The 24,049-nt window shown below is 45.2% G+C and overlaps 1 protein-coding gene and 2 long non-coding RNA genes across 3 annotated transcripts in view; 1 reads left to right on the forward strand and 2 right to left on the reverse strand.

Annotated features, from left to right (window-relative positions):
* Positions 1–222: 222 nt before the first annotated feature.
* LOC121020803 (uncharacterized) lies at positions 223–4,888 on the reverse strand. The gene is made up of 3 exons (XR_005786291.1): positions 4,874–4,888; positions 3,572–3,575; positions 223–1,279 (listed from the first exon to the last, which is right to left on the reverse strand). It is a non-coding gene; the product is annotated as an uncharacterized LOC121020803 (long non-coding RNA).
* Positions 4,889–7,835: 2,947 nt separating this feature from the next.
* Positions 7,836–24,049, forward strand: part of CFAP300 (cilia and flagella associated protein 300) — a 23,366-nt gene continuing 7,152 nt past the window's right edge. Inside the window, exons 1-5 of the mRNA XM_040460818.1 lie at positions 7,836–8,216; positions 8,302–8,383; positions 11,847–11,922; positions 17,997–18,163; positions 22,651–22,823. Of these exons, the coding sequence (XP_040316752.1) occupies positions 8,107–8,216; positions 8,302–8,383; positions 11,847–11,922; positions 17,997–18,163; positions 22,651–22,823 (608 nt within the window). The 5' untranslated portion in view covers positions 7,836–8,106. The remainder of the gene's footprint in view (positions 8,217–8,301; positions 8,384–11,846; positions 11,923–17,996; positions 18,164–22,650; positions 22,824–24,049) is intronic.
* LOC121020804 (uncharacterized) lies at positions 18,748–21,022 on the reverse strand. Its single transcript, XR_005786292.1, has 2 exons — positions 20,929–21,022; positions 18,748–18,783 (listed from the first exon to the last, which is right to left on the reverse strand). It is a non-coding gene; the product is annotated as an uncharacterized LOC121020804 (long non-coding RNA).

Genomic DNA, 24,049 nt, shown 5'->3' on the forward strand with positions numbered 1-24,049 from the left:
ACTGATGCGTCTACCAGCGGGTGGACACGGATGGCCTTTCCTATTGGGAGCCGTTATGGATAAAAATGCCATGAACACTCAAGTACAAGTCTTTGTGTGATGTCTTTTGAGACCAAGAAGTTTTTTGTTCAGTTTTGTGGAACTAAAGTCCAACTTCTCCATTTTTTTAAGGTTCACACTTTTTCTGTCTTATCTAAGAAATCTTTACCTATCCCAAGGCAACAAGATTTCCTCCCATGTTTTCCTTCAGGAGTTTGTGATTGTGGGTTCACATTTAGGGCCAAGCCCCACTGTGAGGTAGTTCTGCGTATGGGGCAAGGTGTAGCTGAATCCCTTTGTTCGGATTGTCCCGTGTCCCGGCTGCACCTGTTGAAGGGCCGCCCTTTCTCCACGGAACCCCGCACCCTTATGTTAGGGCTTTAGGGAAGGGCTTTAGCCAGGGAAGTGACCGGGTCATCCAACAAGGTCATGCAGCTGCTATGAGAATGGACCATCACGAAGAGCAGGCAGAGAACCGGTTAGCACCGGTTAGTGCCCGTGAGCCGTGATGGGAGCTTGCTGGTTTGGGGCAGAGGAACAAGATCTGCCTAGGTTTTAGGGGGAGCTTCCCAGTGACCGGTGGTGCTGAGCACTTTTCATGTGTTCATTTGCCCTCCGTGCATCATCTCTGGGGAAGTTCAAACCATGGGTCTACCTCGGTTTCACATTTAGTCCTGGGCCTCTGTTTAAGCAGATGGGTGACAAGATCCTTTAACAAGGGCACGCAGCCGAAGTCAGAATGGATTATAATGAAGCCAAAGTAGAATCAGGTCAATCAGGAGAAGATTTACGGTCCAGGTGAGAGAATGAAGGGCTGCACTGGGGTGTGAGAGAGCAGTGGACAGGTTGGGAATATGTCTTACAAATAGAGTTGATAAAGTCGTTGGTAGATCGCTGTGGAAGATAAGGGGAAGGTGAGAATCTAAGGTAATTCTGATATTTGGGACTGAAATTACAAAACAGATGGAGAGGCTGTTGAATAGGCTCGAAAACACTAGAAAGTGGTAGGGCAGCAGTGGGAGGCGCCTGTTTGGGCCGTGTTACACGGGGTGTTCCTCAGATCCACTGGGGGATGTTAAGGGGGCATTTGGAGATTTCAGACACAGGTCAGAGCCGGGGATTAAAAACAATTGGCGCGGGGAGCCTCCGGCTAGCTCAGTCAGCAGGGCAGACAGCTCTTGACCTCAGGATTGTAAGTTCGAGCCCCACGTTGGGTGTACAGATTCCTTAAAAATAAAATCTTAAAAAAAAAAAAAACTGGCACGTAGAGGGTATTTAAAACTAAGATAACTGTTTTGTTTGAAATTGTGTGTCCCCCTCCAAAATTCATTTGTCAAAGCCCAACCCCCAACGTGATTGTTTTCGGAGATAAAGCCTTTAAGCAAGTAATTCAAGTTAAATGAAGTCATACGGGTGAGGCTCTAAGCCAAAAGAACCGATGTCCTTATAAGGAGAGGAACTTTTACACAATTCCTAAAAGGGTGAGAAAGAGGAGAATGAAGAAGAGACCGTAAGATTTAAAAACTTTGGCGGTCACGAATGACCTTGACAGAAGCAGTCTTAGCAGACAGAAGTCTGAACGAGGACAGTGACTACAGGCCAGTCCAGCAGGTGCTCTGCTCTGAAGGGAAGCCAAGCGCCGGGGTCAGCCAGAAGGGGACAGGAATCTCCAAAAAAGATTTTATGGGTTTTTGCTTGCTTTGCTTTTAGGGTGGGAGATAACAGTGGATATGTGTGTGGATGATCAGCTGGAGAAGATCATGTAGAACCAAGTAGAGAGAAAGAAAGAAATGCAGGATGGAGGTCCTTGAGGAAGTAGAGGGGACAGAATCCAGGCGAAGGTTTGGCGTTTGGCAGGGTGCCGGACAGGGGCGAGTCACAGAGGCTGGTCACAGAGGCTGATGGTGTGAAAATGACGGGATCCTGATTGCTTCGAATTTGCTTGTCCAGATACGAGGCAGGTAGACTGTAGAGTTCAGAGCTGATGGACAAAGTCGTGGTGAAGAGTTTTCATCAAGTGGAACATACTAGACGTGAACATACTAGAGAAATCTCATGGGATGGCCAGCAACGCTGAGTCCAGGGAGGACAGTCTTCCCCAGCAGGCTTCCAGCTGACTTAACCTTCTGTTTTGACAGCGGAAACCGGCCTCATGTTTACCCCTAAATGAGGGAGTGGGGCTGAGGACGTTGGACCTCTACCCAATCTGAAAATGTCACTATGAACCTGTTAGCAGGGAGGAGGCTGGGCAGGCTAGGGGTCGGCAACCACAGTGCCTAGCATACTTCGCCAGGCCGGTAAGTGAAGAAGCAGGACATCTTGTTTTAACTTACACTTTTCTATTATTATTAGAAATATTGGGTTTTTTTTTTTCCCATTTGCTTCGTTACTTATTATTTTTTTCTTTCAGGCATTAGTTGTTCAAATACTTTACCCAATTTTCTATTTTCAAACTCACCTTTATGAGCCATTTATATATTCAGGATAGCAATCCTTATCTATCTGATTTATTTACAAATAGATTTTTTCCAACTATCATTTGAGTTTCTTTTTTGATTATGGTGTTTTACATGTGCATGTGTTTCTGATCTTTTCATCTAAATCTGTCAGTCTTTCTCTTTCTTTCTTACCATGTTTAAAAAGAATGCCTCCAGGTTACTCCTCTGGTATCCTGCTTTAAAGGAAAACCCCAAGATTTTATAAATATTTATATATTTTGATAGTAATTTTAAGGTTTCATTATACATATATAGATATATCTTTAATCCACCTGGAAATCGTTGTACAGTATGAGGTAGAGATTTGATTTCTCCCCCAACATGTTTAGCCATTTGCCTCAGTGCAGTTTTGATCATGTTAGTCCTTCAATTACCATCAAGTATTCTCCCTACCCTTCTAACCTCACCTCCAAACAATGTCCATATTTCCTGTCCTGGCCTTCAAAGCGTTCAGTGGCCTGACTCTATTTTTTTTTTTTTTTTCCTGCCCGATTTCATGGATGCTGTGTTTTTCCTACTCATTTTTGAGCTGTATTCAGATGAGACCTGGATGGTATGTAAAACCCTCTAGCTGTAAAACCAAACCCTAATCCTGGGTCTGGGGAAACAACAGATTTGGGACCTGTATATGAGGAGTGTAAAAACGTAAGAAGGGGGGCCTGGGTGGCTCAGTCAGTTAAGCATCTGACTCTTGATTTTGGCCCAGGTCATGATCTCACAGTTCATGGGATCAAGACTCGAATTGGGCTCTGCGCTGACAGCATGGATCCTGCATGAGATTCTCTCTCTGTCCCTTTCTCTGCCCCTACCCTGCTAGCATGCACGCTTTCAAAATAAATTAATTTAAAAAAATAAACAGAAGGAAATCTTGACATTTGCCATGACATGGATGGAGCTAGAGAGTATTATTCTAAGTGAAATAAGTCAAAGAAAGACAAATGCCACATATGATTTCACTCATATGTGGAATTTAAGAAACAAAACAAATGATCATTGGGGGAAAAAAGAGGGAGAGAGAGAGGCAAACCAAGAACCTGACTCTTAACTATAGACGACACATTGATGGTCATCAGAGGGAAACAGGTGACGGGGATTACAGCATGTACTTGTGACGATCACTGGGGTGCTATATGTAAGTGTCGAATCACTATATTGTACACCTGAAACTAATATCACACCGTAGGCTAACTAGCTGGAATTTAAATAAAAACTTAACAAAAATATATGTAAGATTGGGAAAACATATGGAAAAAATTAAATGAGCTTTAAAAAAATATATTGAGGGGCACGTGGGTGGCTAAGTCAGTTAAGCATCTGACTCTTGATCTCAGCTTAGGTCATGATCTCAGAGTCATGAGTTCAAGCCTTGTGTTGGGCTCCATGCTGGGTGTGGAGCCTACTTGAAAATTTTTTTTGAGGGGCACCTGGGTGATTCAGTCAGTTAAGCATCCAACTTCAGTTTAGGTCATGATCTCACCGTTCATCGGTTTGAGCCCCTCATCAGGCTCTGTGCTGACAGCTCAGAGCCTGGAACCTGCTTCAGATTCTATATCTCCCTCTCTCTCTGCTCCTCCCCTGCTCAAGTTCTGTCTCTCTCTCTCTCACACACACACTCTCCCTCTCAAAGATAAACATTAAAAAAAATTTTTTTTGAAAAAAATGGTACAAAAAAGAAAATTAATTGGACTTTATTAAAATTAAGAATTTGTGAGTATCAAAGCTACAAGCAATCTATACACAAAAAGGAAAATAATTATGGGGCACCTGCATGACTCACTTGATTGAGCGTCTGACTCTTGATCTTGGCTCAGGTCATGATCTCAGTGTTCGTGGATTTGAGCCCCATGGTAGGCTTTGTGCTGACAGCGTGGAGCCTGCTTGGGATCCTCTCTCTCCCTCCCTCTCTCTCTCTCTCTCTCTCTCTCTCCCCTCCCCTACTCGAGTCCTCTCTCTCTCAAAACAAATCAATAAATTTAAAAAAAAAAGGAAAATATTTGCAATGCATGTATTTAGCATGGACTTGTATCCAGGGTAAATAATCATTTTCCAAAACTAAATATACAACTCTTCAGGGACAAACACTTAAAGTGGCACTTCACTAAAGAAGATACCCGAATGGCCAAAACACATATAAAAATTGCTTGACAACTATCAAGGAAATGCAAATTAAAAATCACAATTAAAAATATAACTTCATCAGAAAGCCTAAAATTAAAAAAAAAAACTGATGATACCATGTATTGGCAAGAATGTGGAACAACTGGAAATTTCATGTAAGCTTGTTGGAGTATAAATTGATATACTTTTTTTTTTTAATGTTTATTTATTTTTGAGACAGAGACAGACAGAGCATGAACAGGGGAGGGTCAGAGAGAGAGGGAGACACAGAATCCGAAGCAGGCTCCAGGCTCTGAGCTGTCGGCACAGAGCCCGATGCGGGGCTCGAACTCACGAACCGTGAGATCATGATCTGAGCCGAAGTCGGAGGCTCAACCGACTGAGCCACCTAGGTGCCCCATATACTTCACAAGATTTGGCAGTATCTAGTAAAACAACACCTACTAATACCCAATGACTGAACACTTACCATGCTGTGTATATTTCCAAAAGAAATAACTGTGAATTCATCAAAAGCCATGCTCCAAAATGTCCAAAGCTGCTTTCAGCACAGCCTCAAACTGTACACAACCCAAAAGGATCAGCTGTGGCATAGTGATGTGACAGAAAACTAATCAACAATGAAAAATAGAGCATATCTTCCTCAACTCGCAACAGGATTACATCCCATTAGACCCATGGTAAATTGAAAATACCATGAGTCAAAAATACATTTAATGCTCTTAACCCCGGGGTGCCTGGGTGGCTTAGTCGGTTGAACATCGGACTCTTGATTTTGGCTCAGGTCACGACCTCAGGTTCCTGTGATTGAGCCCTAATTTGGGTTCCTTGCTGGGTGTGCAGCCTGCCTGGGATTCTCTCTTCTCTTCCCTCTGTCCCTCCCCAGCTCTCTCTCTCTGCCTCAACAAACAAACAAACAAACAAACAAACAAACAAACAAACAAAAACCATGTAACCTACCGAATCTCATAGCTTGGGCTAGCATATCTAAACCATGCTCAGAACACACATTAGCCTACAATTGGGCAAAAGCATCCAACACAAAGCCTACTTTATAATAAACTCTTGAATATCTCATACAACTCATTGAACACTGTACTGAAAGTGAAAAACGGAGTGGTTGCATGTGCACAGAATGGTTGTGAGTCTATGGGTGTTTTACCCTCATGATTATGGGGCTGATATAGCTGCGGGTGCAGCCTCTGCCCAGCAGCATAAGAGGATCAGAGCACACACTGCTAGCCCAGGAAAAGATCAAAAATCAAAATTCCAAGTACAGTTTCTACTAAATGCATATTGCTTCCACATCCTCCTAAAGTTGAAAAACCATTAGGTTGAGCCATTGCAAATCCAGGTTCACTGCTATTAGATGAAACAAAACAATGAAAACTATAGACACAAAAGTTAGTTTTCACCAGAATATAGGAAGTATGTGCTCTGGGGCACCTGGCTGGCTCAGATGGTAAAGCGTTAAGACTCTAGATCTTGAGGTTGTAAGTTTGAGCCCCTTGTAGGATGTAGAGATTACTTAAAAGTACGTCTTAAAAAAAATTTTTTTTAATAATGAAAAGGGGCACCCGTATGCCTCAGTCGGTTAAGGGTCCAACTCTTAAATTTTTTTTTTTTCAACGTTTATTTATTTTTGGGACAGAGACAGAGCATGAACGGGCGAGGGGCAGAGAGAGAGGGAGACACAGAATCGGAAACAGGCTCCAGGCTCTGAGCCATCAGCCCAGAGCCCGACGCGGGGCTCGAACTCACGGACCGTGAGATCGTGACCCTGGTTGAAGTCGGACGCTTAACCGACTGCGCCACCCAGGCGCCCCATAAGGGTCCAACTCTTGATTTCGGCTCAGATCATGATCTCACGCTTCATGAGTTCAAGCTTCATACTGGGCTGCACTGATACGGCACTGATACTGTGGAGCCTACTTGGGATCTCTCTCTCCCTCTCTCTCTCTGCCCCTCCCCTACTCGCACTCTCCCTCTCTCTCTCTCAAAATAAATAAACATTAAAAATAAATAAAAATACATTCTGGCACGCCAATTCAAACTTGATGTTTTGTGAGTGCAACGAAATGTCAGTATATTTATTCAAAGAAAATTGATCGCCTATGTTGCCAAACGTAAAAACTAAGGAAACTTTAAATTAGGAGTGTCACGTTCCCACTCCTAATACTTAATGTTACTCAATAAAGTACTTTTCAGGAAAACTGTACACAAAATACTTATCTTTTAAATTCTATTTTTAGCATATTTTAGTTTAATCTTTTGGTTTTTATTATTCTACTTTCTTCATTAGACATTTATCATGTTAAATCTGAGTCTTTCAGGGTGCCTGGGTGGCTCAGTTGAGCATCTGATTTAAGCTCAGGTCATGATCCCCTGGTTTGTGAGTTCGAACTCCACATCCAGCTTGCCATCAGCACAGAGTCTGCTTCGGATCCTCTGTCCCTCTCTCCATCTGCCCCTCCCCTGCTAACTCGCTCTCTCAAAATACATAAATTTTTTAAAAAGATATTAAAAATATAATAAAAATTTAAAAGTATGTTTCTATAAAGAAAATCTTTTAGCCTTCGGATGTAAAAATAAAAAGCAGATGGTAAGAGAGAATAGTTTTCCAAGTAGTCATATAGACATGTGTCTTCCAAAAGAAGCCTAATTAATTGAAAATAATGTCTTCATAAATGTTTGAGTCATGAAACTTAGATAACCATAAATCCAAGCTAGCAAGTTTGAGATTAGGAAATTAACCTGTGCTGAGGAATTAGGATTAGGGGTCAACTGCCGTACGCACGCACCTGCACTTCCTCTGGGCGCCACCCCTTTCCCCAGGGATGCGGACGGCAGAGACGGGTCCCCTTCCCTGTCCCTCCAGCCGGCAGCATGTCCCCGCCCCCTGCGCGCGGCTCCGCCTCCACCCCACCTAGCCCCGTCCCCAGCCTCCCCTACGCGACTCCGCTCCATCCCGCCCCCTCGGAGTGGCCCCGCCCCCACCTCACTTAGCCCCGCCCCCTGCCTCCTTCGCTTGACCCCGCACCCGCCCCGCACCCGCCGTGAGCCTGGACTCTTGGCCCCCAGCAACCGTATAGTCCCTCCGCCGAACAGAGCCTGTACTCCTCCGCTCAGCTCCGCCGCTGTCCCACTTCGCCCCGCCCCCGCCGCGAGACTGGCCTCCCCGCCGTGCCTGGTTCCGGGCCTCCTCCGCGTGGCCCCTTCCCCGCCCCACCTCGCCCCGCTCCCACCAACCGCAGAGCCCCGACCCAATCACAGACTTGACTACTCGCGTGGCTCCTCCCCAACCAACGCCTCACTTCGCCCCGCCCCCGCCACGAGCCTGGCTTCCTTCCCCGGAAGAACCGCGTAGCCGCGCCCCCGCAGCGCCGGGCTGACCCCCCCTCCTCCGCGTCTCCATGGAAACGGTACGCACTAAAGCCGAGTGAGGAGCGCGATGGCGGCCGGGGAGCCGAGGGATTTGGGCAGCTACTACTTCAGATTCCTGCCTCAGAGAACCTTCCAGTGTCTGAGCACCCAGGAGACCACCAGCCGGCTCCGCCAGTGGTGAGAGGGCGAGGGCGGGGCGGGCCGGCCGCGAGCGCGCCCTGCCGCCGGGCCCGCGCTGACCTTCCTCCCGCCCCCGCCGCAGGTCCATGCTGGGCAGAGTCGCGGCTCAGGCGTTCGGCTTCGACCAGACGTTCCAGGCCTATCGCAAGGACGACTTCGTCATGGTTGGTGCGCGGGACGGAGAGGCGCCCGGGCGTCCGCCGACTGAGCTGCGGCCCCGCCCGGCCTGGGGTCTGCGTGCGCGGCGGCGTGGGGACGCGCGCCAGCCGGGACTTGTCCCTACGGTCCCCGGCGTTCCGGCCCACACCCGGGTGTCCCCGCCCCCCCCCCCCCCCCCCCCCCCCCGCCGCCCCCCCCCCCGTGTCCCTGCGGGCCCCCCGAGCGCCCCGGCCCCCCCCCCCCCCGGTGTCCCGGCCCCGTCCCCGTGCCCTGGCCTCCCCCGGTGCCCCGCCACCCGCGTCCCTGCGGTCTCCCAGTGCCCCGGCCGCCCACCACCCCGTCCCCGCTGCCCCGCCGCGGGGTCCTCCGTGTACCCCGACTTGGCTTCAGAGGACTTCTGGGTACTTCAGTGGGCTCCCGGAGTCAGAGCGCTCCTGTGACTGCTCCCCCGCACGTGCACACAGGGGGTTCCGGGGGGAGCACTCGGCCGGCCGGCTCTCCGCAGTGACCTGCTGGAAGGGGCAGCTTGGAAAGAGGGGGACACAGAAGAGAACAAGTTCTGGTGCATTCCTTAAAATTCAGTCACGTTATTTGAAATCCGGTTTTTCCCTCGCCAGCTGGACGGCGTTGACGACTGCGGTCTGTGACACTGTGCGTCCTGCGGCCCCGCGGCCGCTGATGGAGGGCCGCCGCGGGGTGACGGTCCTCCTCGTACCTGCCTGCGGCCGGCCGGCCGGGCGGGGGGCTGGGCCGGGGCTTCGCGCAGAACTGCACGCGCCCGCCTGGCTTGATGCGGGGAACTTCCCGCCTTTTTTTTGTTTGTTCGGTGGTTTTTTTTTTTTTTTTTGGCCGAGGGGTCAGAGGAGGTTTACAAAAGGCCAGCCACTTGAGATGGGCACTGAAACGTGAGCAGGAGTTTGTCAGGTAGACAAAGTCGGGGGATGTTAGACGGGTGGGACCATATTTTGCACCTTGTGTGCCTCCCAGAAGAGTTTGGGCTTTATCTAGCTCCTGAAGAGTCACTGAAAGTTTTTCGAGAAGATCGTAAACTTTAAACTACCGAGGTCACCCTGGCAGAAATGTGGAGCATAGATTGTTAGGACTGAGTCTGGAATCAGTGACACCAGACAAAACCGCTGTCATAGGACACCCTGAATTAGGGCAGCAGCACCAGGAGGCCTGGACGGACGTTTCGGAGAAAGGCAGTACTCCAGGACTAATAAGATATTGAGAATAAGGCAGAAGGGGAGTGTAGGATGAGCGAATGTCCGAGTTGGTTGACTGGAGTGGTAGATGATGCCGTTAAAGCCCTAGAAAATGCAAAAGAAGAAGGAAAATGAGTTCATCTTTAGGCATGTTGAACTTGAAGTGCATGCAAGAGGTGGGATCCTAGATTGTTGAATCTGAGATCTTGCTTTGTCAAGAGAGAGCTCTGGGCTCAGTATGCAGTGTTGGCATCCTCACCACGGGACTAAGGATAAGGGGGGAAAGAAGCAATTTATAGAGCTTTCTAAAGGTCTGCCAACATCTCTGCTCACGCCTCATGACCTCATAACACAGAGACTAGGCGGTGCAGACTTTTAGCTGAGCACATTGCCATCCCAAATAAAATTGGATTCCTTAAGGAAGAAGAAGGGAATGGATACTGGATCAGAAACCAGCAATCTGCTAGATTTCATGTGTGGCATAGAATAGACGTACATTTAACATTCTATGTTATAGAAAATAATATATCAATTTAGAAATACTTTTTTAACGCTCACATTTTCTGAAACAAGTAAGTTTAATCTTTACATGCATTTTGATATTCGTATCTTTGTTATCCTGTAACTTGTTTGGGAATCATGTAATATTTTCCCAAAGCACATCAGCTTTCCTAAAGTTGAGATACAGAGAATTCCTTCTAATGCCCCACTGGAAATTCTATAACATACCCAAAATACCATGTGCATATATTAGGACAGGGCTTTTTTTAAATTATTATTATTATTCTTTCGGTGCATAATTAACCCCAACAGCATAATGATTCTCGTGTTGCTTTATGTGAGGGGCCTTTATGAAGACTTATTTCCATTGGCTCTAGGTCACTTCACTGCAGGTCACTTAGCCTGCTTCCATTTATAATGGCATATAAAATGTAATTGTAAGTTGATACTCCCTCCCCCCAGGGATAATTACTAAATCTGAATTAAATTTCTCCTTGTACTGATTTTTGCAGAAGACATCTAAAAGGCATTCAAAATCAGTATTAACTGAGGTTAACTCCAGCTTATATTTCTTTTCAAAGTGTATATTATAGAAATTAAGATGATTGTGGGGCACTTGGGCCACTCAGTTAAGCTTCTGACTCTTGATTTCAGGTTGGGTCATGATCTCACCGTTCGTAGGTTTGAGCCCCACTTTGGGCTCCGTGCACACGGTGCAGAACGTGCTTGGGATTCTCTCTGTCCTTTCTCTGCCCCTCCCATGCTCTCTCTTTCTCTCAAAATAGCTGAAATAAACTTTAAAAGAAAATAAAATGTTAAATAAAGATAATTGCACAAACACTCTTTAGCTTGAATTTATAAAGTTATCAACTTGCTTTTTTTTTTTTTTTTTTTCCTGAGGAGTAGTTTTGGGGAAAATATTTTTTTCTTTTTTGTGATTGGGCATAGATGATACCTGTGAAGTGTTTATCTTCCACCACTAGAATGTAAACTCCGTGGCACAGGAACTTGTGTGTGTCATGCTGTAGGTATTCAGAGATCCTTGCGGAACATACTAATCTTCACCCTGCACACCTGGTCCTCTTCACCGTTCCCTTTCTCATGAAATGACATCCGTTCTGTCCAGTTTCTCATGCATCGTCTGTGGTTCCTCCCTCGCCCTTTGTCCTTTGTCCTCCCAAACGGTCGTTGAGTCCATGCACTTCTCTGCCTCCCCCTTGCTATCACCTTGACTGATGTGAACATCAGATCTTCCTGGATTACGGCAGTACCTTCCCTTCTCCCTATTCTCTTACTAACCCTTCAGCTCATTTTCCACGCTGCTGCCGGAATCATGGTACAACATAGGACTGATTTAAGCTCTTTCTTTGCTTACATCTGTTCAGGGTGTTCTTACTACCCTTAGATCACAAATACTCATGAGGGGCGCCTGGGTGGCTCAGTCCGTTGAGCGTCCAACGTTGGTTCAGGTCATGATCTCACGGTTCGTGAGTTCGAGCCCCGCGTCAGTCTCTGTGCTGACATCTCGGAACCTGGAACCAGCTTCAGATTCTGTGTCGCCCTCTCTCTGCCCCTCCCCTGCTCACGCTCTCTCGCGCTCTCTCTCTCTCTCTCAAAAATAGACATTAAAAAAATAATAAAAATAAAATAAAATTGTCCTTCCCCGATCAAGTGAGGGTTTACTACAGTTGTTTTAGAAATTAATTCTTGATATTGTTTGTAATACAGTTTCTAACTTATTCCCCTCAAATTTGTATTTTAGGCTTTTTTTAAAGACCCAAATGTTATTCCTAATTTGAAGTTACTTTCAGATTCTTCTGGACAATGGATTACATTAGGTAAGTAAAACATATTTTTATCTTTTCAGATGATGATTTTATTATAACAAAATTTTGCCTTTGGAATTTTCATTATTAAAATACACATTGTGAATAATGACTCACCCGTTTGATAACGTCAAGGTCAAACGTGATGAGCTGTGCCAGGCCTGCCCTGCGTCTTTCTCCTGGGGGCCCACTGCGCCTGTCCTGGCACGGCACAGGAGCACCAGTTCTCTTTTCATTCATTGGGAAAGTATTTATTGTGTGTCTCCCATGGACTCTGCTCGATGCAGGGAACAGTGAGGTGAACACCAGAAAATGATGCTCAAGAAACTGGTTGATATGTAAAAAAAAAAAAAAATAGCGCGAGGGGTGCCTGGGGAGGCTGAGTCGGGTGAGCGTTCGACTTCAGCTCAGGTCATGATCTCACAGGATGTGGGTTCGAGCCCCACATCTGGCTTTGCGCTGACAGCACGGAGTCTGCTTCAGATTCTGTCTCCCTCTCTCTACCCCTCTGCCACTCGCACACGTGTTCTCTCTCTGTCTCTCTCAAAAATAAAAACATTAAAAAAAAAATAGTGCAATAATGTGCTACCATAGCAGTAGGAGCAAAAGGAGGAGAGTGTCAGGTAGAGTTCTGCTGATGTGAGGGTGTTTGAGCAAAAGCATTCAGGGCGGGGCAGCGGATTTCTGACCGAGGAAGTGGCCATTCATGGAATGTTCATAAAATAACATACAAAGTCATGGAAGAGAGTCTTAAAATCTCAAAAAGAAAATTTTATCTATGTAATAATTTCATAGTACCTTGAAACATAGGTAGGAATCTTTAAGCAAAATTACCCAAACAATAGCACTCAGATCTCTTAAATAACTCTCAGGTTAAGGAGTAAACCAGAGAGTTAGTAGAAGAGTGTTTTGAAAACAAAAACATGACCACTATATTTTAAATGTTAGTTTGAAGTGTCTTAACAATAGAACCAGTCATTCTTCCGCTTAGGAGGAAAATCTGGTTAATAATGTGGGTTTGTGCTTAAGAAAAATGTAAGTGGATTTTAAATTAGATGGGGTTTTGGTAAATTCCTACATTGCATGTTCATGGAATTCTAGTAGTCTTACACAAAAATGACTTTGCCGAAAGTATTACTCAAGAACGAGATTTGTGACGTTAGAATTAGTAGGTCACATTTTATTGCTTTTGGCTAAAAACCACTGTAAAATTTATAGAGCAAAAAGCTGGTACAGGGTGATCTTCAGAATACTTTCAGAGTTAGACTGACTCTCTGAGCAAATGTACTTACAGGTTCAAAGTCTTCAGAAGGAAATAATCACAGGCACGTAGCAAAGAGTTTATGAAACTTTTACAGTAACTTCAGTCAGTTCTTTTACAAAAATAACGTTCGTTGAGAAAAGTTCAGTCTTCCCCCGTACTGACAAACAGTACTGACTTTTTTCTGATTTTTAAAAAACGCATTGCAAAAAGAGAGGTTCTAAAATTCCACATGTGCCTGGCAGAATCAATTAGAAGTACTCTGAAAAATTGGGCAAAAGAGGTAGCACTCTACTTCAGAAGTAGAAGTTTCTAGGGGATTGCTGTACTCTTCCATTAGCTTGTTTTGTATCTCCTACCAGCTTTTCTGTTTCTGATGTATCAGCCGACTTCTCCAATTTTCCTCTGAGGGCCAGCTGTTAAAATAAACAGCTTTTGAAAATGAGAGAAAAGACATTCTTGTAGCAAGTGAACCAGTGGTAAAGAGTGTGGTGAAGGATCCCCCTCACTGCTGCCCTCACCTGGGCCTGGACTGCCAGGGCTTTCTGCCACGGTCCCTGTCTCCCAGATGCTGCAGCCCTCCTCATACAGACACACTGTGCCCTTTTTTGGGTGACATATAATGGATGCTTCCTATGTGCTTAGTTAAGGGCAGTATATTCATTACATCCTTTAAATGGCTTTTTTTTTTCTCAATTCATCTTTGAGAGAGCGCAAGAAAGACGGCAAAGAGAGAGGAACAGAGGATCCGAAGGGGCTCTGCGCCGACAGCAGCAAGCCTGATGTGGGGCTTGAACTCACAAGCCACGAAATCATGACCTGAGCCAAAGCGGTATGCTTGACTGAGCCATCCACATGCCCCCATTACCTCCTTTAATTCTCAGACCAACTCAGAGAGGTATTATTATACCTATGTCCCAAATGAAGAGTCAGATTCATGAGCTAAATAATTTGCAGTTTTGCACAGCTGGCCGGACTCCAGAATTCAAGGTCTTGACCACTACACTATCCTGTCTCTGCCATTTCAGCATTAATGAAGTTGTCAGAAAACACCAATTTGGACACCAAGTAAATAGACACCTGTGTATTATGCTGATATCAAGGGGAAAAAATACATTCTTAACTTTGTATGTGATCATAGCAGTGCATCACATGTCTTATAAATGGTGGAGACATGATTTTACCATATTTTCTGCCTAACAGATAGCATGTGCTATGGACTCAATTGTGGCCCCCCGCCCCCCGCCAAGTTCTTATGTTGAAGCTTTAACCCCCAGTGTTACTGTATCTGAAGATGAGGCCTGGGGCGCCTGGGTGACTCAGTCGGTTGAGCGTCCAACTTCGGCTCAAGTCATGATCTCGCGGTTTGTGGGTTTGAGCCCCGTGTCGGGCTCTGTGCTCACAGCTCGGAGCCTGCAGCCTGCTCCAGATTCTGTGTCTCCCTCTCTCTCTACCCCTCCCCTGCTTGCACTCTGTGTCTCTCCCTCTCAAAACTAAGTACATATTTAAAAAAAAATTTTTTTTAAAGATGAGGCCTTTGGGAGCTAATTAGGTTTAGACTACATCTCAAGCAGCCCTTCTGATGGGATGAATGCCCTTACATCAAGAGAAAGAGATCCCAGAGCTCTCTGCCATGTGCCGACAGCCAAGAAGGCAGCCGTCTGCAAGTCAGGAAGAGAGCCTTTACCGGGAGCCAAATCAGCTGGCGCCTTGGTTTTTGGGCTTCCCGGCCTGCAGAACTGTGAGACATAAACGTCTGTTGTTTAAACCACCCGGTCTGGTATTCTGTGATAGCCGCCGAAGCAGACTGACAGATTTTGGTCCCGAGAAGTGGAATGTTTCTGTAACATGCCTAAAAAGGTTAGAAGTGGCTGTGAAACTGCATCACGGGTGTTGGTGGAAGAGTTTTGAGGTGCATGCTAGCCCAGATACACGGATGTTAAGCTTGATTCTAGTGAGGTCTCACACAGAAATGAGGACCTTGTTATCAGAAAGTGGAGGAAAGACACTCCATAAAATGCCTGAGAACTTGGCTGAACTATGTTCTGGTGTTTTGGGGAAGGTAGAATTCGCAAGTGATGAAATTATATATTTAGCTGGGACGTGTCTAAACAAACTATTGTAGGAGCAGCTTGGTTCTTCCCAAACGTTTGTAATAAAGTAGGAAAGGAAAGAGACAGATTGAAGAAGGATTCGTTAAGGAACCAGAGCTTGAAGATTTGGCAAATTCTCAGCCTTTTCATATCGTAAAAAATGGGAAAGATCCTTTTGAAGAGAACAAATATGGCTGGGCAACCATTTGATAAAGAGAGCATGTGTGTAATTCATGGACTTAATCAGCCATTTCCACAGAAGCCAGAGTCACACTGGGGACTGTACTGGCAAAGACACTGCCGGTTTGAACTAAAGGGGACAGAAACAAGACAAAATGAAGGCTGTCAGACCTCTTAGGTCCCACAGGACCAGACGATAGAGCCATTTGGCTGACACATGGCCGTTCTGCAGGAGAAGAGAAGAAGGACTAAAAGGCAGTTCAGAGATCATCGGGGCCACCCTCGGTTTCAGGAACACACCGTGCCTTTTGCGGGAGAACCTCAGAGGCTGGGCCACCGCCCCAGCGGGTCTGGAAGACAGAGCATTGAACCAAAGATGATTATCCTTGAGGCTTAAAGTCTAATGAAATTTGCCTTGCCAGGTTTAGGCTTGCTTGGGACCATCACCCCTTGTTTTCTGTTTCTCCCTTTTGGAATGAAGATGTCTCTCCTCTGCCTGTCTCACCATTGTATTTGGAAGCATGTCACTTGTCTGGATTCACAGGGTCACAGATGGAGAGGAATTTTGCCCCAGGATGAGGTGTACCTCCCTCTTACCTGTATCTGATTTAGGTGATATGTAGGTGAGATTTTGGACTTTAGATTTTAGCATTGATGCAGGAATGAGCTAAGACTTTTGGGGCTGTTAGGATAGAATAAACACGTTTTGCATGTGAGAAGGACATGAATTGGGGGTGTGGGTACCAGGGGCAGAATGCTTTGGACTGAATTGTGTCCTTTCAGAATTGATTTGACAGAAGTCCTAACCCCACCCATGACCTCATCTAACCCTAATTACTTCTCAAAGGCCCCATCTCGAAATACCATTACATTGTGGTATTTCAATATATTAATTTTGGAGGAACACAGTCCAGTCCCTTGCAAATGCTATTTCTATGCCTCGGAGTACATGGTTTGAATTTAATTACCTTATCTTACCAACCCAACCCTCCTGCCACTCCCTAAATCAGAGCTAGAGTCGTTTATTAGGATGGCATGTTGCTGGGGGGCCTGGGTGGCTCAGTCAGTAGAGCATCTGACTTTGGTTCAGGTCACGATCTCATGGTTCGTGGGTTCGAGCCCCGCATTGGGCTCTGTGCTGACAGCTCGGAGCCTGGAACCTGCTTCAGATTCTGTGTCCCCCTCTCTCCCCGCCCCACCCCTGCTTGTGCTCGGTCTCTGTCTTTCAAAAATGAAGAAACATTTAAAAAAACTTTTTTTTAAAGAATGGCACGTTGCCCAGTGTCAGTCCCTCATCCTGTGGCCGCCAACCCGTCTTTGAAGACCGTCTGGCTCTATACTGCTCTAGTTCTTTGTTCTTGCAGTGCTCACAACTCTTCTGTCACTTTCTGTGGTCTCTTGTCCCTTTAATCCCCCACAGGATTTTTTCCCCTGAAACAAAAGGAGCTTTTCCTAGAAGTGTAGTTTTCGAAATTACTGAAGCATACACAGTTCCTGTCTCCAGACGCCCACTGCGCGTCCACACAAGGCCAGCTCGAGCCCAGAACAAGTGGCAGGTGCTCGCAGGACTCCAGGTGGGCAACCAGAAGGAAAAGCGCAGATCATCACCAGCCTCACTCATCTCAAGCTCGAGCTGCTTCCGGCGTAAATACCGAACAAGCGTATCAGGGAGAGGTCACAGCACAGGCCCCCACACCTCGGTGTGCTATTCTAGGGAGAACTTTGAACAAAGAAGACCACCACCTCTTTATATCTGAATGTGTGTGTGGATATGAGTGCATGAGAGAGAAATGGAAAGAAACTGAGGCAATAATAAATATTCATTTTAGTCTTTGTGTCTTTCTGTAATTGAGAAGAACCTCTAGTAATGGAAAATCCATTCCTAAAGGACACATTTAGGAAGTAAGTTTGGGGTGGGGAAGGTATGCGGGGAAAAACTCGAGCTACAAGACGAAAATAGACAAAACATCATGGTCACAAATTTCTCTAATTCCAAACTTGTCATAACTTGATTAGGGCCTGGTTTGAAACTTACCTTGACTTGGAAAAGCTGGTTTTGGGTCATAAACACCGTAAATGAGATCACAAGGGAGAAATTGCTTATTGGAGAGAAGAAATTTCAAGACATCCTCAGGACTTTACAAACAGCCATTATTTAACATTAATTAAAGTTTTTGTAATACAAATTATAAAGCATTGAGCACAATATAAATCCAAAGTCACACAAAGCAGTTCCAATGCTTTTATAGGCGATTCTGATATGTGGATTAAAACTGATGTAAGAATCCCCTACTACACGAAAAATGATTTCATTTTCAGACATTTTCTAATTTACATACTCTAGGGCTGAAATGGTGAAATTTTGTTACAGACTTTTAGTGATTAATAAAAATGAACAAAGAGCAAACTAAGAATTTAATAAGATCCCTAATGTGTCCTTTAAATATACCAAAATATATGCCCTATTTGACTACTTAGAATCCCTGCATTGTAATACTTGTTTTGGAAATAATTGAGAATAATAAGTTTATATTCTATAAAAAATTTTTCAGGATCTGAAGTGAAAAAAATTGAAGCCACAAATGTTCCTTGTACACAGCTTTCAATGTCATTTTTTCATCGGTTATATGATGAAGATATTGTACGCGATGATGGACATATCATTAAGTGTTTAGATTCTTTTTGTGATCCCTTTCCTATATCTGATGAATTACGAAAAGTAAGTATAGATTTTTAAAATTTCATAATAGAATTTTATTTCAGGAAATGCTTAATGTCAAAAACTTTTACCTATGTAAAATACCTAAAATACCTTTTATCAATTATTAATGATCAGTAATATCAGTTACATTGGTAGATTTTTTCTTGGATGGGACTTTTACTATCAACTGAACTATCTGTATTTCAGTAGTTCTCAACCAGATGCTACTAACAGTCATGCATAGAGGCCAGAGATGTTGCTAAACATCATGCTGTGGGCAGGACAGCCCCCCACAACAGAGTTCTCTGCCCCAAAATTTCACTAGTGCTAAGGCCGAGAAGCCCTGACCTGCTTAACTCATGGCTATTTTTCTTCGATATGGGGCTCTTAACATATCAAATGACTATTTAAAAATATCCCTGTTGTAAAAGAATCGTTCTGTCTCACAGCTGAGATCAAAAAAGCCATTTTAGGGGCGCCTAGGTGGCTCAGTTAAGCGTCCAACTCTTGGTTTCGACTCAGGTCATGAGCTTGTGGTTTGTGGGTTCGAGCCCCACATCGAGCTCCACACTGACTGTCTGGAACCTACTTGGGATTCTCTCTCTCCCACCTGCCCCCATCCCTCCCTTTCTCTCTCTCTCTCTCTCTCTCTCTCTCTCTCTCTCTCTCTCTCTCTCAAAATAAATAAACTTTTTAAAAAATCATTCAATTAACTAATTTTTTTTTTAGCAAGAGGTATATTGAATCAGAAGACATAGATTATTTAGTTAATTCCTGAGTTATTATTTATAAGATAGTAACTAAGCATATCATTCAATATCTTGAGCCCCAAGATCTTATCTGTACAACATAGAGATTAAAATTCCCATTCTATCTTGTTGAAACTGTTGAGATATGAGTTGAGAGAGCATTTAAATATACTTTTTAAAAAGTGTGACATGTTAAAATGAAATGCATTATTATCATCATTATTTTATTTATAGAGAGAGCAAGAGCAACTGGGAGAGAGGCAGAGGGAGAGAGAGAGCATCTCAAGCAGGCTCCATGTTCAGCACAGAACCCAACACAGGGCCCCATCTCATGACCTAATCCAAAATCAAGATCATGACCTGAGCCGAAATCAAGAATCGGACACTCAATTGACTGAGCCACCCAGGCGCCCCTTATTATCATTAAATTATGGAGATAAACTATTTACCAAATGGACAAAAATTAGGGCTTTCAGGGGCGCCTGGGTGGCTCAGTCGGTTAAGCTGCTGACTTCAGCTCAGGTCTTGATCTCGTGGTCCGGGAGTTCGAGCCCCGCGCCAGTGTCTGTGCTGACAGCTCAGATTCTGTGTCTCCCTGTCTCTCTGCCCCTCCCCTGCTTGCACTCTGTCTTTCTCTCTCTCAAAAATAAATAAACATTAAAAAAAAATTAGGGCCTTCAGGGGCTCCTGGCTGGCTCAGTCGATGGAGCAGGCAACTCTTGATCTCAGGATTATGAGTTCAAGCCCCACATTGGGTGTAGAGATTATTAAAAAAAAAAAACACAAAGCTTTGGTATCAAATAGACATAGATTCAAATACAGGCTCAGCCACTTAATAACTGTGGTACTTAGCCTCATTTTTTTCATCTATAAAATAAGAATGATGCAAGAATCACGTGAGGGGCCCCGTGTTGCTCAGTCGGTTAAGGTCATGATCTCACAGTTCATGGATTCGAGCTCTGTGCTGACAGCTCGGAGCCTGCTTGAGATTCTCTGTCTCCATCTGTCTGCCCCTCTCCCACTCGACTTTGTCTCTCTCTCTCAAAAAAAAAAAAAAAAAAAATTATGTGAGATAATGCACTTAAAGTGTTTAGCCCAATGCCTAGTATTTAGTAAGCTTTCAGTAATAGTAATGACTAGCCACTAATTACTATTATTCTACATTTAGGAGATGTCGCTATGTGTAAGTTGAATAAGGAGATGTATAAGTTGAATTTATTGTAAATCCAGATGGGAATGACCTAGGGAAGCCCCTGACACACCATTCTGGACATAGACATCTTGTCTGTAGGAGACCGGGGAGGCATCCAGCCAGTCTCTGCGTTCTTCTACACCAACAGAACACCTCAAAGAACCCTTAGTTGAAGAAGACAATCAAATTACTCATTGAGGATGTCCAAACACAACTGAGGAGACTATATATAGTTGCTCTGTAGTTAGGTGGTATGTATAACACAAGATAAGCACCGTACCTTGGGGATCTGATAATTTCTACTCTTCCTTACCAAAGACTGGAAATTAACCTCTACAAAGTGTCTAGTCTAGTCTGGGTCTTCTTCCTTTTGGGGCACTATGTCAGCTCTTCTTATCTGTCCCCGATCTCTGCTGGCACATGTACCTCTCTATCACAAGGCCCTGTCCCCTAATTTCAGAGAGCTCACCCTCACTTATACTGAGAGCATTGGCAACGGACTTTTCGAGAGACGGATGCGCCTTCTCTGCTCTGCTGCTTGTCGTCTGGTTTTCTTTTTTTAATTTTTTTTTAGAATTTACTCATTTTTGAGAGAGAGGGAGAGGGAGCATGAGTGGCAGAGGGGCAGAGAGAGTGGGAGACGCAGAATCTGAAGCAGGTTCCAGGCTCTGAGCTGTGTGCTGACAGCTCAGAGCCCGACGCGGGGCTCAAACTCACGGACCGTGAGATCATGACCTGAGCTGAAGTCGGACACTCGACCGCCTGAGCCCCCCCAGGCTCCCCTCTGCTGCTGGTCTTCTTTACTTCCGTGCGTAGCCCTTGAATTCAGGAAGTACCCACACTGTTTTTCTGTCGCCCTGTGGCGACAAGCAAGGTGTTAACTTGGTTGCTTTCTGGCTGAAAAAATAAATCAATAAATAACCTCCAGCCTTAGCCTGAACTGAAAAGGGCCCTCCGCCATGCAGCAGGACCGAGCCCGTCACACCGCCTCACTGAGGCCTACCGATAACCACCTTCCGCAGGCGGCTCACAAGTCTGGCTCCTTAACCACATTGCACACCTCCTCCCTGAGGGCCCCGTGTGGAAGCACACGGGGAGATCAGCCGCAGGTGGGTCCCGCTTCCACATTTATTCCCCAAATATTTTCATTTCTGTCATTTTTACACTGCGCAGCCTAATCAGTTCAGTAACCAGAGTGCTCATGCGAGGAATGCGTTCATTCGTTGTTCCTGAGAGCTTTAGTCGCTCTTGTGTTAAGCCAGATCTTTAGGTAGGTACAAACTCAGGCTTCAATATCACATCATTTCCTCAGAGAGAGAGAGAGAGAGAGAGAAGGAGAGAGGCAGGCAGGGAGGGGAGATGGGCCAAGACGTATGTGTGGCACACCCAGGGAGTAATAAACCGTAAACCACTTCCCCTCACCTTTTACTGCGTGTGACTTTGGCTTTCATAAACTCATCGTAAGTAACCTGCACACTGGCAACACCACAGAGTTTATTTTAAGTGCCTCTTTTATGCTGACCTTGTGATGAATATTCATTTGAGATTGGGGTAAATCTGAAGCTTGATCAGGTTTCCTAATTTAAGTGCACTTCTTGCTACTAGACAGTGATTTTGTAGAACTCCTATTTCCCTCCCTTACCTGTTTGGTAGTGTTAGTGTTATGTACAATTTTCACAGCATTCCGACTCCTTGTTGTATGTATTTTCTTTCCCACTTTGTTTCTTGGTTACAGGTTTTTGCCTTTTACGTTTCGTACCGTGTCCGTATTTTACTGTTAGCTACTTCACATTCTTTTTACAAGCAGGTGGAGTATAAACAACTCAATAAAAGAAATGTGTGTTATGGTTTACATTCGTCACCTTGTTCGTATCTACCGCAATCGAGTTAATCAGTTGTGTGGAATGGCCAATGGTATAAGAAACCCTCCCACGTCCGACCCTGTCGTGCTGTTTTCTGAAAGAGGTGGTGAAGTCTCCAGAGAGCAAGAGTCGGTATAGATGGGTGATGTGTAGGATGATATTATTAGGGGACAGCAGGAAAAGAGGTGGTTATGATGGTCCACTCACCTGAATAGTTCAAAATGGAGTAATGGGGGTGGGCCGGGGCAGGGGTGGTAAGGAAAGTGGTCACCCAGAAGTGCAGGGGTAGGGCTTAGAGAATGAGGGCCAGCTTCCAGACTGAAGCAAAGGCTACAGACCTTCCGGGATGGAGAAGTTTCTCCATTTATTTATGGTCCCTTGTTTCCAAATAAGATTTAAGGTGACTCAGCACTAAAATTGCAGTAGTGCTAAAACCATTACTAAAGATACAAATTCGAACCAAGGTATAAAGGGGAAGAGGAGAAGATTAGATTTACTCCTTTAACTGAGCATCAGTGCCTAATGGTGACATGGAGGGAAAATGCGTGCAGGTCTCACCGATTTTACTCTTTCTGGTTGTTCAGGATTGGTTGGTAACAGAGGCCTAGGATTATTTGCAAGTTCATAAATGGAAACTTTCGAAAACAAAAATTAGAGCCTTAAATCATGTTAGATTAAGATGAATTTTATCATTTTCCATAGGTTTTGCTAGTGGAAGACTCAGAAAAATATGAAATATTTAGCCAAGCCGATAGAGAAGAGTTCCTGTTTTGTCTTTTCAAACATCTTTGCCTTGGCGGAGCCCTTTGTCAGTATGAAGATGTGCTTAATCCATATCTGGAAACAACAAAGCTTATCTATAAAGATCTAGTGAGGTAATGTCGCTAGATTACAGTAGGTAAATCTCTGGTTAACGGAGTGCATTGTTTAACTGTGCTGGGCTCGCCTAGCGTCTCTTGGGTCCCGTTGACGCCAATCGTCAAAGCGTGTGAGAACGGCACCGCTTCGAACCCCTTTTCCGGCCTCTCCCTTCTCCTCCAGGTTGGGACATGGTCACATCTCCCTGACTCTCTTTAGCACCCAGTTCCCGGTTCTCATCTGACTGTGCTTCCTTCCCCATCCAACGGATTACTCGCTCCATGCCTGCTTAGCGGCTGACTTACCCCAGATCTTCTATCACATTCTCCCCAGGTTCCTGTCGTGCTTACCCCAGGTCTCCTGTCACACTTACCCCAGGTTTTCTGTCACACTTATCCCAGGCATCCTGTCACATTTACCTCAGATCTCCTGTCACACTTACCTTGAGTCCCCTGTCACCTCACCCCAGGTCTGCTGTCACACTTACCCCAAGCCTCCTATCACATCAGTTTCCTATCACACTTAACCCAGGCCTCCTGTCACACTTCTCCCAGGCGTCCTCTCACGTTTACCCCAGATCTCCTGTCACACTTACCCCAGGTTCCTGTCACAGATACCTCGGTCTCCTGTCCACTCACCCAGGTCTCATGTCACATTTAGCACAGGTCTCATTTCACATTTACCACCAGTCTCATGTCACCTTTACCCCAGGTCTCCTGTCACAATTACCCCAGGTCTCCTTTCACATTTACCTCAGATTTCCTGTCATATTTACCCCAGGTGTCCTCTCAAATTTATTTCAGGTCTCCTGTCACCACATCCCAGGTGTACTACCCTTTTACCTCAGGGCTCCTTCACACTTACCCAAGGTTCCTCTCATACTTACCGCAGGTCTCCTGTCACATTCACCCCAGGTCTGATGTCACTTTTACCTCAGGTCTCCTGTCATATTACCCCATGTCTCCTGTCACACTTATCGCAGATCTCCTGTCACATTCACCACAGCCTTGATGTCACTTTTACCTCAGGTCTCCTATCACACCTACCCAGGGCTCCTGTCCCATTTACCACAGGAATCCTGTCACACTTACCCCAGATGTCCTGTGCATTTACCACAGGTCTCTTGTCGTATTTACCCCAGGTCTCCTGTCACATTCACCCCAGGTCTGATGTCGCTTTTACCTCAGGTCTCCTACCACACTTACCCCAGGTTCCTGTCACACTTACCCTAGGTCTCCTTTCA

The sequence above is a fragment of the Herpailurus yagouaroundi genome, unplaced genomic scaffold, assembly GCF_014898765.1.
Source record: "Herpailurus yagouaroundi ecotype Mexico unplaced genomic scaffold, PumYag 251, whole genome shotgun sequence".
In the NCBI taxonomy this organism is placed as follows: domain Eukaryota; kingdom Metazoa; phylum Chordata; class Mammalia; order Carnivora; family Felidae; genus Herpailurus; species Herpailurus yagouaroundi.